General features: G+C 50.5%; 1 protein-coding gene across 1 annotated transcript in view; it reads left to right on the top strand.

Annotated features, from left to right (window-relative positions):
- SIK2 (salt inducible kinase 2) overlaps nt 1–10,675 on the top strand; it is a 64,089-nt gene extending 53,414 nt beyond the window's left edge. The window contains exons 10-15 of the mRNA XM_058194357.1: nt 521–749; nt 2,863–3,147; nt 4,093–4,256; nt 5,669–5,782; nt 6,069–6,160; nt 6,518–10,675. Coding sequence (XP_058050340.1) covers nt 521–749; nt 2,863–3,147; nt 4,093–4,256; nt 5,669–5,782; nt 6,069–6,160; nt 6,518–7,100 — 1,467 coding nt within the window. The 3' untranslated portion in view covers nt 7,101–10,675. The remainder of the gene's footprint in view (nt 1–520; nt 750–2,862; nt 3,148–4,092; nt 4,257–5,668; nt 5,783–6,068; nt 6,161–6,517) is intronic.
- The last annotated feature ends 10,368 nt before the right edge of the window (nt 10,676–21,043 follow it).

Below are 21,043 nucleotides of genomic sequence, written 5' to 3'. Positions count from 1 at the left end.
TGAGAAACCCCCTTTCGTGGTGGTGACCCTTGCTGGCTGGGGAATTCTGGGAGCTGAATTAAACTTGCTAAGGTCAAGAAACACTGGTCTAGCAATAGCAACAGCAGTTGGATTTAGAAACCGCTTCATAAGGCTTTACAGCCCACGCTCAGCGATTTAAAGAGTCAGCCTCTTGCCCCCAACAACCTGGGTCCTCATTTGACTGACCTCGGAAGGATGGAAGGCTGAGTCAACCTTGAGCCGGTCAGGATCGAACTCCTGGCAGTGGGCGGAGTCAGCCTGCAATACTGCATTCTCGCCACTACGCCACTCTGGCTCTTTTAAATCAACTCCTTAGCTCTGTTTTTGATCACACGACCATGGGAGGTGCTTTGGTTGTCACAAGGGCGAGGATTGCTCATAAGTTCCTTTTTTTTCCAGTGGCGTTTTAAGTTCGGTCGCTAAATGAGTGACAAATCAGGGATCATCTCGTCACTAAACGAATGGCTTCCGTGCGGGTTTCTTTTCTCCTTCTGATTAGGTGAATGGTTGCCTGCTGGATCCTGTTCCCCCAATGATGGTAAGGAAGGGGTGCCAGTCCCTCCCGACCAGCATGATGGAAACGTCCATCGACGAAGGGATCGAAGCCGAAGGGGAATCTGAAACGGATCCTGCCCAAGCCTTCGCGGCATTGCAAGGGTCTCGCAGTGGGAAGAGGCGACATACCCTGGCAGAAGTGACCAATCCCCTCTTGGCCATGCCAGGCCCAGGTAGGAAACGGGGGTTCGGGGGTCCAGGCTGGAGATCAGAGCTTCAAACAAAGGGGTCATTTCTGATCCAACCTTCCCCCGCCTTATGCTGTCTGGGAATTAGTGGAAGGACAATCCCACCGCACCAGATGGAGGAAGGTTGATAACAGAATCAAGAGTTGGAAGGGGCCTGGGAGGTTTTCTAGTCCAGCCCTCTGCTCAAGCAGGAGGCCCTAGACCATTCCAGACAAATGGTTGTCCAATCTCTTCTTAAAAAGCTCCAGTGATGGGGAAGGAAGGAAGGAAGGAAGGAAGGATGGAAGGAAGGAAGGAAGGAAGGAAGGAAGGAAGGAAGGAAGGAAGGAAGGAAAACAGGGTAACAGAATTGCAAGAGTGGGAAGGGACCTTGGAGGTCTTCTAGTTCAACCCCCTGCTCAAGCAGGAGACCCTCCTGGTGGAGTCCCACTTAAAGGCTGAAGAGCAGTCCTCAGTCTGAGTAATTTCATGGACTTCGTGTCACAAGCTGAGGAATGGTAGAAGGTCTAACCCTACAGACCACTGAAGGGGCGCAGTAGAAGGCCCTCCCACTCCGTTTTACGTCCCACTGTATTCAACCGTCGAGCAAAGAGGACCCATGCGTCTTCTGCCTGCCTTGGGAACCAGCCATGAATCTGCTTCGCAGGGAGACCCGAGGAGTAGAACCGTACAGGTGGTGGCTGCTTGCTGTGCCAAGCCATCTCATGACAGGGTGCAAAGATTGGGGAGAGCAAAGAGTGTCAGCTTAGAAGCCACCAGCTGGCAAGGGCTTCATTGGGCTGGTGGCAGGCAGGAGAAGCCCCCTCAAGAGAACAACTTTCTCTCGGTTCACGTGCTTCTGTTTGCGGGGCATATGTTAGTTGTCTGCAAGAGGGAGGCCTGCCCATGCTCTAAAGCAGGGGTGTCCAAACTTGGCCCCTTGAAGAGTGGTGGACTTCAACTCCCAGAATTCCCCAGCCAGCATGAGCTGTAAATATGAGCAAGTTGCTGGCTGGGGAATTCTGAGAGTTGAAGTCCACCACTCTTCAAGGGGCCAAGTTTGGACATCCCTGCTCTAAAGGATGGCCTGCTTTAAGAAAGAGAGAGAGAAGGAAGGAGAGAGAGAGAAAAAAAGTAGGAAGGAAAGAGAAAGACAGAAAAAGAGAGAGAAGGAAGGAGAGAAAAAGAGAAGGAAGGAGAGAGAGAGAAAGAGAGAGAGAAGGAGAGAAAGAAGGAAGGAAGGAGAGAAAGAAGGAAGGAAAGAGAAAGACGGAAAAAGAGAAGGAAGGAGAGAGAAAGAAAAAGGAAGGATAGAGAAAGAAGGAAGGAGAAAGAGAGAAAGAAGGAAGGAGAGAGAGACAAAAAGAGAGAGGAGAGAGAAAAAAAAGAAGGAAGGAGAGAGAAAGAAAGAAGGAAGGAAGGAGAGAGAAAGGAAGGAAGGAGAAAGCGAGAAAGAAGGAAGGAGAAAGAAAGACAGAAAAAGAGAGAAGGAAGGAGAGAGAGAAAGAAGGAAGGAAGGAGAGCGAGAAAAAAAGAACATAAAGAGAAAGAAAGGAGTAGGATGTACCAAAATCACCGTTGAGCAACCGACTCCTGTTGGGAGGGCCATTCCTCTAAAGCGATTCATGCCTGGCGTTGCATTTTCTGCAGACTCGGGATTTTCCAGAGATAACCGGCTTGAACGGGAGGTCAGGTCACAGAGTGTGGAAACTAAAGCCAGGTTTCAAAGGCCCCCCGTGGAGAGCTCCAAAGGATGCAGGATGAGCCGCCCGTCTCCTGCCTGCCTTCAGCGGAGCTTGGTGCTCTGTCCCCTTGGAAGCCAGGCTTGCTGGCTGGCTGGGGAATTCTGGGAGTTGAAGTCCACGAGTCTTAAAAAGTTGCCAAGGTTGGAGAGTCTTGCGTTAGAGGAAGCCACCGAGGGAAACTTCGGCCTCATCCTGTAAAGTCAAAAGTAGCTTATATGGGGGAGGATGAGTGAGAACGCTACTGAGAAAGAAAAAAAAAACCCTTCTTGTAGGTCCCGCGAAACGATCTGTTGCCTTTCTAGGACTTTAGACGCCAACGATTCTGGCGGATGACGGCTAATTCTGTTTCTTGTGGTTCTTCTTGGGTCCTGAAGGAAAAGTCTTCTCCGTGGACGAGAACCAATCCCTGAGCAGCGTTGACTCGGAATACGACATGGGATCGATCCAGAGGGATTTAAACTTCCTGGAAGACACCTCCTCCTTGAAGGAGATGGTCCTGGGCAACCCGCCAGCTCCGAGGTTGACTCCCTCTTTCATTGGCCTGAGACCGCCTAATCCAGCCATGCAGGCGTTGGCGGCCCACAAGCGGGAAGCCCACAACCGTTCCCCAGTCAGCTTTCGAGAGGGGCGCAGGGCATCGGACACGTCCCTGACCCAAGGTAACAGCTCTGGATTGAGGGGCGTCAGAGGATGGCCAAAGCCTCGTTGCCCTTGGCTGCAGCAGTTGGGGCCACTATGGGTTGACTTGGCCCAAAGGGGGTCGGGGATGGCCTCTTTGCAAACTTGAAGCTGGAACCCAAAGAGAATTCAGAAGTCGGTCATCACAACCTGCATGGGAAAGAATTTTTCAATTACTTGGAATTGCTCTGCTAAATATCCAGAGGTGCTTTTTTTCAAGAGGCAACTGGACTTTCTGGTGGTTGTTGTTTTTCTTTGAAGAACGTTTCACTTCTTATCCCCCAAAAAAACCTGTTTCAGCTCTGCAGCTCATCCAAGACGCTTCTTCAGTAAGCTGAAGAAGCTTCTTGGAGGAGAAGCGAAACATCTTCAAAGAAAAACCAGAAAGTCCAGCTGCCTCTTGAAAAAAGCACCTTTGGGACAACCAGGACCTGGAGGACTCCATAGTCCTCCCTCCCTCCCTCCCTCCCTCCCTCTCTTCCTTTCTTCCTCTTTCTCTCTCCTTCCTACTTACCCTCCTTCCTTCCTTCCTCTTTGTCTCCTCTTCCTTCCTTCTTCTTTGTCTCTCCCTCCCTCCCTCCCTCTCTTCCTTTCTTCCTCTTTATCTCTTCTTCCTACTTTCCCGCCTCCCTCCCTCCCTTCCTCTTTGTCTCTCCCTCCTTCCTCCCTTCCTTCCTCCCTCCCTTCCTCTTTGTCTCTCCTTCCTCCCTCCCTCCCTCCTTTCTCTTTCTCACTTCCTTTGTTCCTTCCCCACCATCCAGTCAGAGCTGAAGAAGCTTCTTGGATGAGAAGCAAAATGTCTTCAAAGAAAAAAACCAGAAAGTCCCGTTGCCTGTTGAAAAAAAAAAAGCACCTTTGGGAAAAATGTGACCTGGAGAACTGAGAATCTCCGTAGACACCTTCTCTGCTCTTTCACCTTCTAACAGGAATTGTAGCGTTCAGGCAACACCTTCAGAACTTGGCCCGAACCAAAGGCATCCTGGAGCTGAACAAAGTCCAGTTGTTGTATGACCAGATGAGGTCAGAAGACGAACTTTCCCTGGAATCCGCTTCTCCTCACTTGCCAGACCTTGAGACTGGTCCCCAGCAGGTACGTCCTTGGCGAGGAATTTTCGTCATCTGGGTTGGGTCTCTCTCGAGTCACTGAGCTCCTACATTATAAACAAACCTGGTCCCGGAATGCGTGCAGATGTCTTAGGGCCCACCTCACCAACAGCTTCTGAAATTCTGAATTTTGGGGATCGGGGAGACGGCTTAGATAGATGTAGGGTGATGGAAGCTGCAGCAGCATGCCAGGCACAGGCCTTTAATTCATCTGGGCATGAAATGTGGCCCTGTCTACTGTCTTGGTGCCATTCCTGCTAGTCTAGAGAATCTCAAGATCTGGAGGTCTCCTTGGGGGCCAAGACCTGTTGTGTCTGCGCCCACCAAGCCGGGGCCCCTGCCAGAAAGTGACTTGGAAAGTGAGGGGGAAGGGCCATCAGGACTTACCTCGGGAGCACCGGCTTCCCTGGCTCAGCTCCAGGAGCCAGAGGCAGGCCAGGTGGAGGAGATAACGAGGCCTCCATCCCCTGACTCTTCCCCTGCCCAGGCCACGCCTCCAGACCCGGCTGATGGCAATCAGGCCTGGCTGGACCCTAGGTTTCGTAGGCAGGAGAGGCGGGAACAACAGAAGCAGGGGTGGGGCAGGCCTAGGAAGTGCTGAGTCATGGAGCCACACCCCACAGGATATAAAAGCAGCAAGGGCTGCTGTGCCTCTTCATAGCAGGCAAATCAACTGATTAACTAAGAGCTGAAGTTTGTTCCTGGGTGACTCATCGGCATTGAGGGAGATAACAGAGACACTTGGCAGACGCTCGCTATTCTGCTGCCAGAGCTGATAGTGCCGGCTAATTAAGCCATCGCTCGGACGGAGGCGAAGGAGGACAGAACAAGACCTTTTGCTCTTCCTTCCTCCATACCGCAGCGAAACAAATGCAGGCTGAACGTTTGAGGGTGGCTTGGAGGTGGTGGTGGTGGAGCATTGGTGAAATTGTCTCCGGTTTGCTACCGGTTCTCTGCTCGCGCATGCGCAGTGCACCCAAAATGCACGCTGCGCCCGCGCATGCACAATACGCATTGTGAAAGAAGGCTTGGGAAGGTAAGTAGAACAGCGAGGGGGGGGGAGAGAACAGTTGTGCCGCGCAATTTAGATCCGCGGCACAGCTGATCGTTGGAAATACCAGTTCGAAGGAACTGGTAGCTTTTTTTTTTTTTAAACTACCGGTTCACCCGAACCTGTAGTTTTTATCACTACCGGTACATCCGAACCGGTGTGAACCAGTAGGATTTCACCGCTATGGTGGAGGATGGAATTATTTTGAATTGGGGGTTCTTCTCCTCCTTCCTCAAGAGTCTGACCAGGGATCCAGCGTTGTGGCCATTTGTTTCTCTGCTCCCTTCTAAGTCCACCTTTGGCCCATAAGGTGTTCTTCCCTTCCCCCCACCCTTTTTTCTCTGAAGGAAGAGGCACCTTTGCCGCAGGAGGCAGCGCCCACCTTCCCCAGCAGCCTCCATCCCCCGTTGCTATCCAGGCGTCAGAGCTTAGAAACGCAGTATCTGCAGCACCGGCTTCAGGTACGTGGCCTTCCTGGAAAGCCTTAAAAGTCAACAGACATAAGTTGTTCATTGGAAGAGGCTGCCTTTCGTTCTCGGATCCACTTAGTGGGAAGGAGCAAAGGGGGAGGGGCAGGAGGAGAGGGGTTGGGTCTTCTCTGCAAACCTGTTGCCTCTTTCCCTCTTTCGGGGGAAGGATTCTTAGACCCAGCCCACAAATTCAGCCCTCCCACCTGACTTGTCAAGACTTCCGATGGCAGCTTTGAAATGCTGCGCCTTGCGCTCTCTCTTCCCTTTCTCCTTCCAGAAGCCCAGCCTGCTTTCCAAAGCCCAGCACGCTTGCCAGATGTTTTGCAAGGAGATACCTCGGAGCCTGGAACAGCAGCTGCAGGAGCACAGGTGAGCCCTAAGCTCAGTGGGGGAGGAGGTCAGAATGCCAGCAAGCCCCCTTTTGCAAAGACGGCATAAGCAGCGCAACTTCAGGGGAGCACAGTCCACCTTAACAGTGGGTTCTTCCACTGGAAACAGAATTTTCACACACACACACAAAGACTCCCTTTGTTGCGGGAAGAAAAGCTCTCCCCAAGCTAAATAGCCCAGATCTTCCTTTCCCACTCAGTACATCATGAAGTTAACAGAATCCTCTTGCCAATCTGAGCTGGAGAATTCTGGGAGTTGAAGTCCACGAGTCTGAAAAGCTGCCAAGGTTGGAGATCCCTGGAGACTTAACTCGCTCTTCTCCACCTCTCGGTTTAGGTTGTATCAGAAGCACCTCTTCCTCCAGAAGCAATCTCAGCTGCAGACCTACTTCAACCAGATGCAGATCGCTGAGGGCGCCTACTCCCGATCCAGCCAGCTGCCCCTCCCTTGCCACGAGGAGCCCCCTCCTCCTCCCCCTCCTCCTCCTCCTCCCCCTCCTTCCCAATTCAGCCTGGTGCAGCCCTTGAGCCCCGTCATGGAGCCGCCGTCTGCTGAAGACATGCAATACGACCCTTTCCTCAGCCATTATCAGAAGCTGCAGCTTGGCCAGCCGCCTCCCCCTGCCCTCCACAGCTCTCCCCAAGTTCCATCCCAGCAGCAGCAGCAGTACCCCTACCAGACTTGCGAAGGGCCGCTTGGCCTCTCGCCCGACCTAGACTATGCCGGCCAGCCTGTGTATCCCCTGGAGCCCACCCAGCAGAGCGGCGTAGCCATGACCAATGTCCAGAGGGGCTCGGAACCTCCTGGCTCTCAGTCCAGCTATGACACCTTAAACCTTGCCCAGTTGCCGGGCCTCTTGGATTGTGAAATGATGGAGACGGTCGATCCCCAACACGGAGGCTACGTCTTGGTGAACTAGCAGCTTTCTTGGAGAAGGAGAACGCGGGTTGAAGTCGAAGTCGTACCGTGGCTGCGGATTTCCCTTCTGGGCTCCCATGGCTGCTTCTCCAAACCTTTCGAGCTTCACGGATGAAGAGCCAAACTCTCTGAACTGGTACTAGCGGAGAAGAGCCAGGGCTCCCTTTCGAGGGGGGCGGGCGGCTGGAAGGGCTGAAGGAAGGCCCCGCACCTTCCCACAGAGCAAAGGACCACTCTGAAGGGAAAGGAGGAAGACCCACTTCTGAGAAGGCAGAAGGCGGGGGTCCTTCCAGACATCTGGGGTGTCCTGCTCACCGCTCAACCCTCTTGTCAGAGGGGAACCTGGCAGAATTCAGGAAAAGGAGTGGATTTGCTCTACATCATACTTGGCAATAAAAGCAATACATTATTATTATTTTCATCGGAATCTGGCCGAGAGGTCGTCGACACCGGAAGCCAGTCAGGAATGTAGGACGCCCGAGGGCTTGAGAACTGGTCTGCTCAGCTAGGCTAGGCTGTAGGTCAGAGGCGGGAAACCATGGCCCTCTTCGGATTTATGGACTTCACAACTCCCAGAATTCCTGAGAATTCCGGGAGTTGAAGTCCACAAGTCCTAAAAGGGCCGTAGTTCCCTCCTGCCCCTGTGTAGACGTTCTTCAAAGGACTTGCAGGAACTCTGTTTTGTTGACCGGATGACTCGCAGGGAACTCCGAACCTTTGCATATCTCGAGAACTCCCTGAATTGTCGGCGAAAGCATCCCTCGGTCCATCTTGGGAGTCAACATGGTGGGATTGTTGAGGTCCTCCAGCGACCGACCAGCAGGGAAGGAGATCCGGGAGTCTTGACGCTAAAGCAGCATCAAGGCAACCTTGGGAAGAACTTGATCACTGGACAAATTGTTCTGAGCTGCCCTTTGTAGCTATTTTTTGTTTCTTTCTTTCTTTCTTTTTTTAGAGGAAGCAAATCTACTTGGGACTTCAAGAGTGTGCGTTGATGGTTGTTCTTAGGCTTTGCATATTTGGGCAACTATTTAGGGGTGTAGTGTTTTAAGGACAAAGCAGAATAAGCTTACCAGAAAACCCATGTGACGTGATAGTGCCGTGCCTTTTTTTCGGTTCTTTCTAAGACCCTTCCTTTCTCTTTTTTTAAAAATTCTGAATTATTATTATTATTTTTTTAAACCACCCCCATCTCTTGTCTAGGCTGACACCAAAGTCCCTTCAGAGACCGGGTTCCACCATGTGGAATGCGGGTTTCGTCTTTCTTTAACACCCCCCCCCCATAATTCTTTCCGACTCGCTCATCTCTAGACCTGATTTTAATTTTCCTTGGGGAAAAAAAAAGAAGTATTACAGCAATATTTAGGATCGGCAACCATTGACTTGTTCATCACTTCAACAGGTGTTCGCTCTAAAAGCATCAACCTCTCTAGGAAAGACACAAATAGACGACGAATTTATTTCAAGAGGAGTGGGCGGCGGGGTGGGGAGGTGGGGGTTGGCTTAGCATTTGAGACCGGTTGGAAGCCTTCTGTTGGAACTGGGTAAAAATTGAAGCACAACCTCCCAAGTTTTTTTAAGCACAAAAAGAAAGAGGCTCACTCAGCAAATTTAGCCTGGTAGAAAGCCAAGGGAAGGCCTCTGGTTTTTGCTCCAGGGATCTGCTGGCATTTCTCAAATCTTGGCCGTTTTAAGATGGGTGGACTTCAACTCCCAGAACTCCCCACCCCTCCCCTTAGCCAGCAAGCTAGAGAATTCTGGGAGTTGAAGTCCACCCGTCTTTAAACGGCCAAGGTTGGAAAAACCCAGCTGTAGGGTAACTGCAATAAGATTTGGGGAAGAAGCCTTCAGCCCCAAATACCCTAGATCAGGGGTCTCCAACCTTGGTCCCTTTAAGACTTGTGGACTTCAACTCCCAGAGTTCCTCAGCCAGGTTTGCTGGCTGAGGGACTCTGGGAGTTGAAGTCCACAAGTCTTAAAGGGACCAAGGTTGGAGACCCCTGCCCTAGATGTCTTCTACTCTGTTTGAAAAGTTTGGGCCAGTTTGAAAGAAGAGAAACAGGTTGCCCCCATAACGATGTCCTCCAATCGTTGGCTCCCCAAAATTCGCAAGAAGAAACCGGTGCACCGCCCACCGGATCTCCTTGGGAAGCAGGAGGGGAACAGCTGGAAATGGGAAGGACATCCCCCAGGAGGGGCAGAAGGCCCATCTTAATGGCGCTGTTGCTTCCCTTCCCCCTCGGCTCCAACCCCTGGGAGAAGGAATCCGTGTTCCCATGGTGCTGGCCTGGTGGCTTCGGAGGGTGCTTTCCCCCCATCCACCCCGCAGACGTTTCACACCCAATGGGGCATGGAAACCTTTTGTCCGCCTCCTTCCATGGGGGTCAACCCTTGTTCAGCTTTCGTGAGCGGGAAGAGATCGCCCCAGCCTAAGGAAATCCATCGGCCATATTGGGGACCTCAGGTGGAGAAGGATGGGGGGAGGAATGAAGCCCAGGTGAGCCCTTCCTTCCCTCTTTGAACCCTGGAGGAAGACCCCCACCCACCCACCCACACAACCTGTCCCCTCACAGCAGACCTGATTGAGCGAGTAGGAAGCCCACTGGGCGGCTCCGTTGCCAACCCACCTAAGGAGTAAAGACGCTTTTCTTGTAGCATCCCGATTACCCAGGCAGGGGCAGAAGGCTGTTGATTTTGTGCAAAACCCCCCACCTCCCGTTCCCTCTCTAAACTGCACAGGTAGCAAACCTGTGAGCAGGTATCTCTTGGCTAGAGATCTATTCCACGAGGACTCGGAGGGGACGCCAGGTTTACTGAAGGCGAGGCAACCGAGCTGGTCTGGGGCTCCCAACTGTTCTTCCAAGGGCCCATCTGGTGCAGATTGGGGAGGGGGGCCCCCGAGTGACCCCAGCCTTGTTGGGAAATGCTTTTTCTCCCCTTCCCTCTCCCCCGCTCCCCACGTTGGGACCGAGCCTCTGAATGTAAAACTAGTTCGAACGGTCCCCTCCATCTCTTCCCTCTGCTTTAAACCAACGCTCATGTTTCTGGCCCTATTGGTGGCTTTCCGACAACCGCGATCCAGGAAACGTGCATTTTACCCAGCCGGGCTCGTCCTACCTGCAAGACCACCACCTCTTCTTCCTCCCGTGTTCCAGCTCGTTTAAAGCGTAGCCGCTTTTCGTCCAATCTACTGTGCGGGTCCTTTCGGAAGGGTTTTGTGAACGCTACTGTTTTTTTGGTTTTTAGGAAACGACTAGCTTTATCCGTTGAAAACGCAGGTCCCTTTGAAGAGACTTTGGTGAGACGTCGTTTTTTTTTGGGGGGGAGGGTTGTTTCCCACAATCTTTTACTCTGGAGACAAGTGCAATATGTGTGTGGTACGTTCTTTAATGTATTTTTTAAGGAAACAAAAAAAAAAGAGTTAAAAGGATTTAGCCTTCGCTTGGGGAAACCTGCACTAAGGTTGCAAACGCCTCTTTTGGGATGTGGGGGGGAGCTCCCTCTGTAGTATTTACATGCCGGATTCTGTCAAAGCAATTGCAATGTATTAATGCAGAATAAAGAACTTGGACCTTCCGTTTTTTAAAAAATATATATATTTGTGAGCTGTATGACATCAGCTCCTGTTTTTGGTCATCGGCAGCCTCTCTCTTACGGATCTTCAGGAAGCTGCTCACAAAAGCGGGCGTAGTTATAAATAAAAGGTCCAGCAGCAGAAACAACAGGTCCCCACCTTGATCCCAGGTAGCTCCCAGGACATCTGGGAAGGCCCATTGTTGTGGTGGATTAAGATTCTGACTTGGGACGCAATAGCACTTAGATTTATATGCCGCTTCACTGTCCTTTTACAACCCTCAAAGCGGTTTACAGAGTCGGCATCTTCAAATGCATCCTCATTTTTTTTTAATTTGAATTTATAGCCCGCCCTTCTCCAAAGACTCAGGGCGGCTTACATTGTGTTAAGCAATAGTCTTCATCCATTTGTATATTATATACAAAGTCAACTTTTATTGCCCCCAACAATCTGGGTCCTCATTTTACCTACCTTATAAAGGATGGAAGGCTGAGTCAACCTTGGGCCTGGTGGGACTTGAACTTGCAGTAATTGCAAGCAGCTATGTTAATAACAGATTACTTAGCCTGTTGAGCCACCAGAGGCCTCATTTTACCCACCTTGGAAGGATGGAAGGCTGAGTCAACCTTAAGTCGGTCAAGATCGAACTCCTGGCGGTCAGCAGTTAGCCTGCAATACTGCATTCTAACCGCTGCGCCACCAGGACTCTTGGTTGGCTGTTACATATTAGGATGTTAGATAGCAATAGTGCTTAGACTTTACATACCGCTTCATAATACTTTTATAGCCCTTTCTAAGCGGTTTACAGAATCAGCAACCAGTCTGTCCATTCACAGTCTTTGCAGGAATGTTGAATACCGTCAGCACAATTGCTGGTTCCCTTAGCAGCCACTTGGGTTTCACATCCAAGTTGCCTGTTTTAAATTGTGGTCACTAAACGAGGACTACCTGTACACTGTATCCCTCCTATTCTTCTTAAGTTCTCCTTCCCAAGTTTGCTGTCCTGAGGGCTGCTCTAGTTCTTCAAAGCTTGGAGTTTTGGTGTAGTTCGACCTATGCAGACTAGGAAGGAATCGTAAAGTTAGAAAATAATATATTATTTTGGCAGTTTGGGTTTGATCTCCTGGGCTTGTTCCTATTTAGTTTCTGAACATTTCTTTACCAGACTACGTAACATCCTCAGCAGGATTTTTCTTGTCCTATTCTCTCTGACTTATTGTTGTGACCCAGGCCCAAGTACGAACTAGGAAACTCAGTCAGTGTAAAAACAAACAAACTTTATTAGAGCAGCTGAGAATTAACTCATGCTCAGCATAGTTCAACTAAATTAAAGCGAATTCCTCCCAACACAATTCCTCAGTCCTATCACCAATCTTGGTCCAATTAGGCAAAGGCCTTTCTTGACAAAAATTGAGAAGACACCGATACAAAACAAATGCAGCAAGACAAAGCTATCAAGGTTGTTTGCTGGCAAAGAGCCCAAACACCGTTGCTGGTCTTTTAAGCCTTATTGGAGGGGCCAATCATCTCTCGGCCTTACTCCCGAGTCGTCCTCTGTGCTTGAGCTGCTCTTGCCTTCTGGCAGCTCTTCTCATGCGTGCATTAGGAACAGACGCCTCCTGTTCCTCTGCCTCACTACTATCAGCCTCTGGAGGCTCTGGAGTCTGCACATCGCTCCCCAACGGCCCTGGCACCATCTCTGCCTCTGACGCAGAGCCCTCATCTGGGCCTTCCACAGCCTTCAGGACTGGCCCACGCTCTTCCTCAGCCTCATTGCTTTCTGACTCCATTACCAGCTCTGCAGGCTGCTGGCGGACCACAACCCTTATAAATGTCTTGTGCAATAGCAATTCATTATTATTATTTTTTTAGCAGAAACCACACATTTCTGGGGCAGATCTCGCCTATCGCTCCAAAAATGCAGGTAGCCTTAAACTCCCACCTCCTTCATTCTTCCCCCTTTGATACTACAGGCTGCCAATAAGCAGATTGCAGCCTTCCTCCAGGCCAAAAACGGGTGGCTTCCCTGTGCAGCTTAATCCCTTGTCAAGTTTGATTTCTACCCTCAGGATTATTGTGTGGTATGAGTAATCCCGAACGCAAACAAGTCACTTTGCACGGTGCCATGGGAAATTACGCTGGGATTTTTCGTTTTTTCTCTCTCTCTTCCTTGAGGGTAGAAATTCAACCTGCTGGGTGTTTTGAGGTGGCAAATCGGGTTAAGATCAGGGGTGAAATCCAGCAGGTTCTGGAGAACCGGTGGCGGAAATTTTGAGCATTTCGGAGAACCAGCAGCAGAAATTTTAAGTAGTTTGGAGAACCGCCAAATACCACCTCTGGCTGGCCCCAGAGTGGGGAGGGAATGGGGATTTTGCAATATCCTTCCCGCTGGAGTGGGGTGGGAATTTGCAGTATCCTTTCCCTGGAGTGGGGAGGGAATGGAGATTTTGCAATATCCTTCCCCCAGGAGTGGGGTGGGAATTTGCAGTATCCTTCCCCTGGAGTGGGGAGGGAATGGAGATTTTGCAGTATCCTTCCCCTGGAGTGGGGAGGGAATGGAGATTTTGCAGTATCCTTCCCCTGGAATGGGGAGGGAATGGGGATTTTGCAGTACCCTTCCCCTGCCACGCCCACCAAGCCACACCGCACTCACTAAGCCACGCCCACACAACCAGTAGTAAAAAAAAAATTGGATTTCACCACTGGTTAAGATGCTGAGCTGCCTCCTCCGAAAAGGCCTTTTAAGTTGTATTTAGTGGCATTTCACTGCAGTTGGGAAAAACGTCTCTCCCTTCTGTATTACGAAATAGATTAAATGACCAAGAGTATTTTTCAACTTTTAAGAGGGCTGGGGCTTCCAACTCCCAGGATTCCCCAGCCAGCTACGGCTGGGGAATTCTGGGAGTTGAAGTCCCACCCTCTTAAAAGTTGCTCAAAGTTGAAAAAGCAACTGCCCTGGATAGCACCGTTCAGCAAAGCAACGTGTCTTAATAACCATTTTCACTCCGTGTTTTTTAAAAAATGCACAGCGGCGGATTGCCCAGGCTTTTGTGATAAAGAGGTTATATAAAACGGGGGATTCTGGGGGCTCAGCCCATCTTTAAAAGCTGGCACAGTGGAAACACACTCGGGGTGAAAGTCGAGGCTGGAAAGCAGAAACCTTGTGAGTTTTAATCCTCCCTTAGGCACCCAGCCAGCTGTTCGTTGGCAAAAGGCAAAAACTTCCAAAAATGCAGGAACTCAGTTCAGGTCGTCGCCAGCAATCAAGAGTGGCTCTTAGACACACACACACACACACACACACACACACAAGTGTAGAAATAGGCCGAGTGTGGAAAGGAAGCTTAGCGACAACCAATGGCTGCGTTCTCACACTGCATGAAGTCATTGCCTGGCTGTGCCAGTTTTGCTCTGTTCTTCCTAACCGTTTTCTTAAATTTTGCAAAAAACAAAAAAAAACTGCCTGTAAGAACTAACATATAAAATAAGAAGGGTGGGGAGAAAAAGGAGAAAGAGGAAAGAGAGAGAGAACTAGAAGGACGGAAAGAGAGAAGAAAAGGAAAAAAATAAACACCCAAGAATGGCATCTGACTTCCTCCAAACCTATAATAAGGGAAAAGTAAAGGTTCCCCTCGCACATACGTGCTAGTCGTTCCCAACTCTAGGGGGCGGTGCTCATCTCCCTTTCAAAGCCAAAGAGCCAGCGCTGTCTGAAGACGTCTCCGTGGTCATGTGGCCGGCATGACTCAACGCCAAAGGCGCACGGAACACTGTTACCTTCCCACCAAAGGTGGTCCCTATTTTTTCTACTTGCATTTTTTACGTGCTTTCAAACTGCTAGGTTGGCAGAAGCTGGGACAAGCAACGGGAGCTCACCCTGTTACATGGAAGCACTAGGGATTCGAACCACTGAGATGCCGACCTTTAGATCGACAAGCTCAACGTCCTATCCCCTGAGCCACCGCGTCACCTATTTTGAGGAGGCTCTGGGTTGTGGTTTTGTATGATAGGTAAAGCAGTGCGTACACACACACACACACACTATCATTAAGTGTTATACCTTATGATTCTTGATGAAGGTATCTTTTATGTACACTGAGAGCTTATGCACCAGGACAAATTCCTTGTGTGTCCAATCACACTTGGCCAATAAAAGAAAAATTCTATTCTATTCACACACACACCTGAATTATAATCCCTGAACAGGAAAGACACACTTGAGCTGCAAGCTAGGGCCAGCTGGGGAGGGTCTTGCAAATTGGCAAAATGTGTGAATTTGTCTAGAGGTGACCTTTCCCCCTTTTGTCCAGATGCAGCTGCCCTGCTGGGCATCGCAACAGCTGGGCCGGCCTTCTCAAGCTGGCCAATGGGTCATTGGCTGCATCAGGATGGGCAGCTGTCAAAAGTTCAGATGCGCCACTTGGACCGATGGCAAAAGATGGTGAAATTCTGGGGAATTTGGGTCCCAAGAGTTTGGAGGAGTCCCTCGTTTGGCACAGTTTCTGGGCACCCCAACAGTTCCCATGTAAGGAAACCCCCTTAACCTCTGTGTGTGTGTGTGTGTGTGTGTGTGTGTGTGTGTGGGTGGGTGGGTGTGGGTGTGGGTGTGTGGGTGTAAAGTGACTGCCTCTAAAGGCCAGGCCAGGGTGGGCTGATGTGCCCGTTCCCTTTGCCAACGGTGGGCACCAAATATGACTCAAATGGCTTTCGGGCTTCTCCAGCTGCTGCTGCAAAATCAAACTTTCAGCAAGTGACAATCAGCCGAGCACATGCGTTGGCATGGCAACGGCTCCCAAGGAGACCGGCGGGTACGTGCCCACAATCACCCGGAATGGGGGTGGGGGGGGAATGCCATCCTCTCCCCCCCCTCCTCGCCCCACCCAGGAAAGGAAGCCAGATATCTATTGGCCTGAATTATTCATTAATCTCACCCGGTTTGCCACTCTCTGCATGCCAAGGCAGGGCTCCAGTACCATCCCCACAGGGCAAGGGGTCCCGAGGTCCTGGGTTCAAGGGCAGCCTCCGGTTTCCTGCTCAAGCTGCAGAGCCCGACCCATCTGCAGCCTCTGGGGGATCATTAATAGCAAAGGCAGAATTTGCACCCAATGCCTGCTGGATGAATCCCGCTAACTGTTTGAAAAGATTGCCTCCTTTCCTGGCTGCAGGGCTGTGGAAAGTGCTTTTCCCAAGCTGGGGCAACCAAGCTGAGAATTGAGGAGGCCTGAGATTTGGGGGTGGGGGAGGGGACTCACCCACTCCTGGGAGCAACCAGGGTCTCGTGCAACTTTTGCAAAATGGTCCACGGTCCACGGATTGCAAAACCCCCTGCAGGATCCGAGCTGCAGAGTTTACCAGACTGGCCCCGGGAGGGGGAGGGTTATCTACTTCCACTGCTTTCCCCCCACCCCATGCAAAAAAAAACACCAACCCACCCATCCCCCAGCTGGCCTGGAGCATGGAGGGGTCCCTGGCTGCCTTATAAGAATGACATCATTAGCAGTAGCCATGGAAACCAGGTCCTTCCCTCCCCCATCCCCATGGGAGTCCTGTGGCAGGACCTTTGGAAATCAGACAATGCTGCTCCAAATGTATTCTCCTCTCCCGGCCCTCCAACCCCCCTACTTTTTCCCATCCTGCTTGGAAGGGAGCCAGCATCAGCTGCCAGCTCTCCTTGGCGAGTGGGGGGGAGCTTTCCTGCAGGCTGGCAGGGGAGGGGAGGGGGAGGGGTCTTGACTGCCTTGAGAGGAGACAGTTCTTGACCCCCAAATAGCTGCCCAAGTTAGTGCAATCAAGGGGGAGGGGGCTGAAACAGGTGCTGAATTCTTTACTGATGACCCTCGGACTAAGATGGGAGGGACAAGTGGCAGCGGTCTTCCAGTATTTGAGGGGCTGCCCCAAAGAAGAGGGGGTCAAACTATTCTCCAAACCAGGGGTCTCCAACCTTGGTCCCTTTAAGACTTGTGGACTTCAACTCCCAGCTTTGCTGGCTCAGGGACTCTGGGAGTTGAAGTCCACAAGTCTTAAAGGGACCATGGTTGGAGACCATCTCAGACAGATGGTTATCCAACATCTTCTTAAAAATTTCCAGTGTTGGGGCATTCACAACTCCTGCAGGCAAGTCGTTCCACTGATTAATTGTTCCAACTGTCAGGAAATTTCTCCTTAGTTCCAGGTTGCTTCTCTCCTCAATTAGTTTCCACCCATTGCTTCTTGTTCTACCCTCAGGTGCTTTGGAGAATAGCTTGACTCCCTCTTCTTTGGGGCAGCCCCTGAGTTGCTCAGGCTGTTCGAGGGAAGCCAAAATCCTAAACCAGGGGTTTCCAACCTTGGCAACTTTAAGACTTGTGGACTTCAACTCCCAGAATTCTCTGGGAGTTGAACTCTGGGAGCTGAAGTCCACAAGTCTTAAAGTTGCCAAGGTTGGAGACCCTTGTCCTAAACTACTTGGGATCCTTTCTGGGCCACAAAGAAGCAAGGACATTTTCTGGTGTGTGTGTGTGTGTATCTGTGTGGGGAGGGGGGGAAATGGCCTTCTAATTGTGCATGCAAAACCCAGAGCTTCCAGCTGCCCCTCCTGTTCCCTTATCCACTATTCATTCCTCCTTGTTCTAATTCAAAGTCCAAATCCTTCCACACTGGGGCTGTTCACATTTATTTATTTTTTTACAAAATAGCCAAGCACATTTTTGGTAAGTGTCCAATAGGGTTGCGCTGGCTCGTTTTCTGGCTGTGGGTATAGTGGTGGGGGGAGAGGGAGGGACGGCACCACAGGGAATGCATTTAGAGTTCTGCATGAGATACAGGAATGGGTGAGTCTTTCTGTGTGCGTGCATGTGTGTTTGTGCAATCACTCGCACTTTTCTTCCCTTTTCCATCTCTTAATTCTGGTTTCTGTGCCTGCTAGCCAGTTCCTGGGGTTTTTGGTTTTTTTTGCAGGGTTCCCTTTTTTTTGGGGAAAGGACCCAGAGAAACAGGAAAAAGGAGAGGGGGGGGAGCCCCTAACCTCTGGGGCAGGGTTGAAATCCAGCAGGTTCTGACAGGTTCTGGGCAACCGGTAGCGGAAATTTTGAGCAGTTCAGAGAACCGGCAAATATCACCTCTGGCTGGCCCCAGAATGGGGAGGGAATGGAGGTTTTGTAGTATCTTTCCTCTGGAGTGGGGTGGGAATTTTGCAGTATCCTTCCCCTGGAATGTCGTGGGAATGGAGATTTTGCAATATCCTTCCCCTCGAGTAGGGAGGGAATGGAGATTTTGCAGTATCCTTCCCCAGGAGTGGGGAGGGAATGGAGATTTTGCAGTATCCTTCCCGTGGAATGGGATGGGAATGGGGATTTTGCAGTATCCTTCCCATGGAGTGGGGAGAGAATGGAGATTTTGCAGTATCTTTCCCCTGGACTGGGGAAGGAATGGAGATTTTGCAGTATCCTTCCCATGGAATGGGGTGGGAATGGAGATTTTGCAATATCCTTCCCCTCGAGTAGGGAGGGAATGGAGATTTTGCAGTATCCTTCCCCCAGGAGTGGGGAGGGAATGGAGATTTTGCAGTATCTTTCCCCTGGACTGGGGAAGGAATGGAGATTTTGCAATATCCTTCCCCTCGAGTAGGGAGGGAATGGAGATTTTGCAGTATCCTTCCCCAGGAGTGGGGAGGGAATGGAGATTTTGCAGTATCCTTCCCGTGGAATGGGATGGGAATGGGGATTTTGCAGTATCCTTCCCATGGAGTGGGGAGGGAATGGAGATTTTGCAGTACCTTTCCCCTGGACTGGGGAAGGAATGGAGATTTTGCAGTATTCTTCCCCTGCCATGCCCACTAAGCCACACACACCAAGCCACACCCACAGAACCGGTAGTAAAGAAATTTGGATTTAAATCACTGCTCTGGGTTTGTTTTGAAAAGAAAAAAAATACGAAACAAAAGGGGCGCTGCGAAGATGGTGACAAAACTCTGCGCAGGAGCAGGTTGGTTTAAAAAATAAAAATGGTCCGTGCGGAGACAAGTCTAACCCTTGGCCCCAAGGATGGGAAGCGGGGGAAAAAAAATGGGCTACTTCAAGCAACCTTCCTTGGCGGGGGAGGGCTGTACTCAAAATTTCATTTGGCTTGGGGAGCATGGAGGGGGGGAGGTTTGTTAAGCCAGAAAGGCTTAACGGGTTTGCAGAAAGGGTGGACTTTTCCAAAAACGAGGGTGGAAAGGGGGAAGAGAAGAGAGGTGGTGAGCAGGGGTGGAGTGGAAGACAGCAGCCACCTGCCAAATCTTCTCTCCAGGGTTCCCTTCGCTCAGGATTCATGCCAGGAGATCATCCATTCTTGGCATGCCCTTCATCCGCCCTTAAGAAGCAGCCTTCTCTCCCGTGCCAGGCGGCTGCAAGGGGCAGCTTCCCTCTAAGGAGAAACTTCGGCACTGTCCGAAGCATTCCCACATTCACAGCCCTTCCCCCTTCAGCAGCGAAGGGGAGGTTGTTTTAATGGGCTGCTGGAATTCTGGGAGTTGAAGTCAACACCTCTCAAAAGTTGCCAAGGTTGAGAAACGTTGGACCGTATGGCAGGGGTGAAATCTACTTACCTTCCTTACCGGCTCGGAAGTGCACGCACTGTGCGTGTCACACACACACGCGCACACCTTCTGCACATGCACAAAACCTTCTGCATATGCGTAGGAGATTAAAAAACACATTACTTCCTGGTTAAAACCAGGAAGTAATGATACCTGGGCAGGTGGGCAGAGCTTTGCTCCACCATCTCTACCGGATCGCCGAACTACTGGCCACGATCGCTACCGGATCGCGCAATCCGGTCTGATTCAGAAGCATTTCACCCCTGCCGTATGGTGCTGCAGTCAAGGCTCTTGGTGGCCCCAAAAGCGCAAAGAGCCAGGGGTTGGTTCCACTTAACTTTACTATTGGTTCGCTTCCGCACATGCGCAGATTATCCATGATGACGTCCGGGTGGGTGGGTGGGCAGAGCTTCCCACCGCCATTACAACCGGTTCGCAAGAACCGGACCAAACCGGGAGCAACCCACCACCGAAGCGCTTATGGTTAAACACAGAAAAAAGCCCCCTCGTTTCAAGAAGTGATAATTGGAAACCAACCACCATACTGTTATTATCTTCTGAAAGTCAGAATGATGGGTGAGAAGAACCTTCACCAGATCGGGTCTTCTAAGCTGAAACAGCCTTCAAGAAAGCTCTGTTTCCCACCTTAATCATATCGAGGATTATGTTTTATGTTTTATTTTAGATTATGTTTGTTAGACATTATATCCTGTATTCTGTTCTGGGAAGTCTTGGGAGGGAGGTGGGAGGGGGAAAGTGGGGGGGGAGGGGGAAGATTATAAACTGATTGATTGCCAATGTACAGGAATAATTGAAGAACTAAATAGGTTGGAATGGTGTAAAGTCGGGGCTGCTCAGCAACCACTCCAGAAGGGAAAGGGTAGGGAGAGAGGAGTAGAGAGAAGGAAGAAAGTAGGTAGGTAGGTAGGTAGGAAAGAAGGGATAGGAGGAGAAGAAGGAGGGGAAGTGAAAGGGTAAGAAAGGATGGAAGTGAGAAGTGGGAAGGAGGAGAGGAAGTAGGAAAGCGAGGAGGAGGAGGAGGGATGGGGAAAGTAGAAGAAGGTAGAGAAGGGTAGAAAGGATTAAGGAAGGGAGGGGCGGCTGAGCAGGCCCAATTGAGTACAATTTAAGGGATGATTAATTGTTTGACAAATGATTGTACTGTACACTGGTTAAATTGCTGAAATTATTAGGGAAAATAAAAAACTTTTCTTTTTCTTTTCTTTTTTAAAAAGAAAGCTCTGTTTCGACCTGCTTGCAGAAGAAGGAAATCAAACTCCCAGGTAGGGTAGCTCCAAAAGCACAGGGGGGGTTTCATGGACAGGCTTCTCCTCAAGACTTCAGCGCATCTCCCATGACCGAATAGAATAGAATAGAATTTTTTCTTGGCCAAGTGTGATTGGACACACAAGGAATTTGTCTTGGTGCATACGCTCTCGGAGTCCATGTGAAGTGAAGTAGCACAAGCCCTGTCTCTGGGATGGCCAGGTTGGTTTCTCTTCAAGAAGATCGTCCTGGAGACCAAACCATATCAGACTTTCCGGGGTTGAACGGAGCCCTTTAAACCAGGGGTCTCTCAACCGTTGGCAACTTTAAGACTTGTGGACTTCAACTCCCAGAATTGGCTGAGGAATACTGGGAGTTGAAGTCCACAAGTCTTAAAGTTGCCACGGTTGGAGAGCCCTGCTTTGAACTACACCCAGGAACCATAATTTATAATCAAGTGTTATTAACTTGAAGTTCCATTAGCCTAAGCCAGGGGTCTCCAACCTTGGCAACTTTAAACCCGGAGGACTTGAACTCCCAGAATTCT

The sequence above is a fragment of the Ahaetulla prasina genome, chromosome 9 (assembly GCF_028640845.1).
Source record: "Ahaetulla prasina isolate Xishuangbanna chromosome 9, ASM2864084v1, whole genome shotgun sequence".
Classification (NCBI taxonomy): domain Eukaryota; kingdom Metazoa; phylum Chordata; class Lepidosauria; order Squamata; family Colubridae; genus Ahaetulla; species Ahaetulla prasina.
The sequence above is the reverse complement of the archived record's forward strand: the minus strand, read 5'-3'. Positions and strand labels throughout refer to the sequence as shown.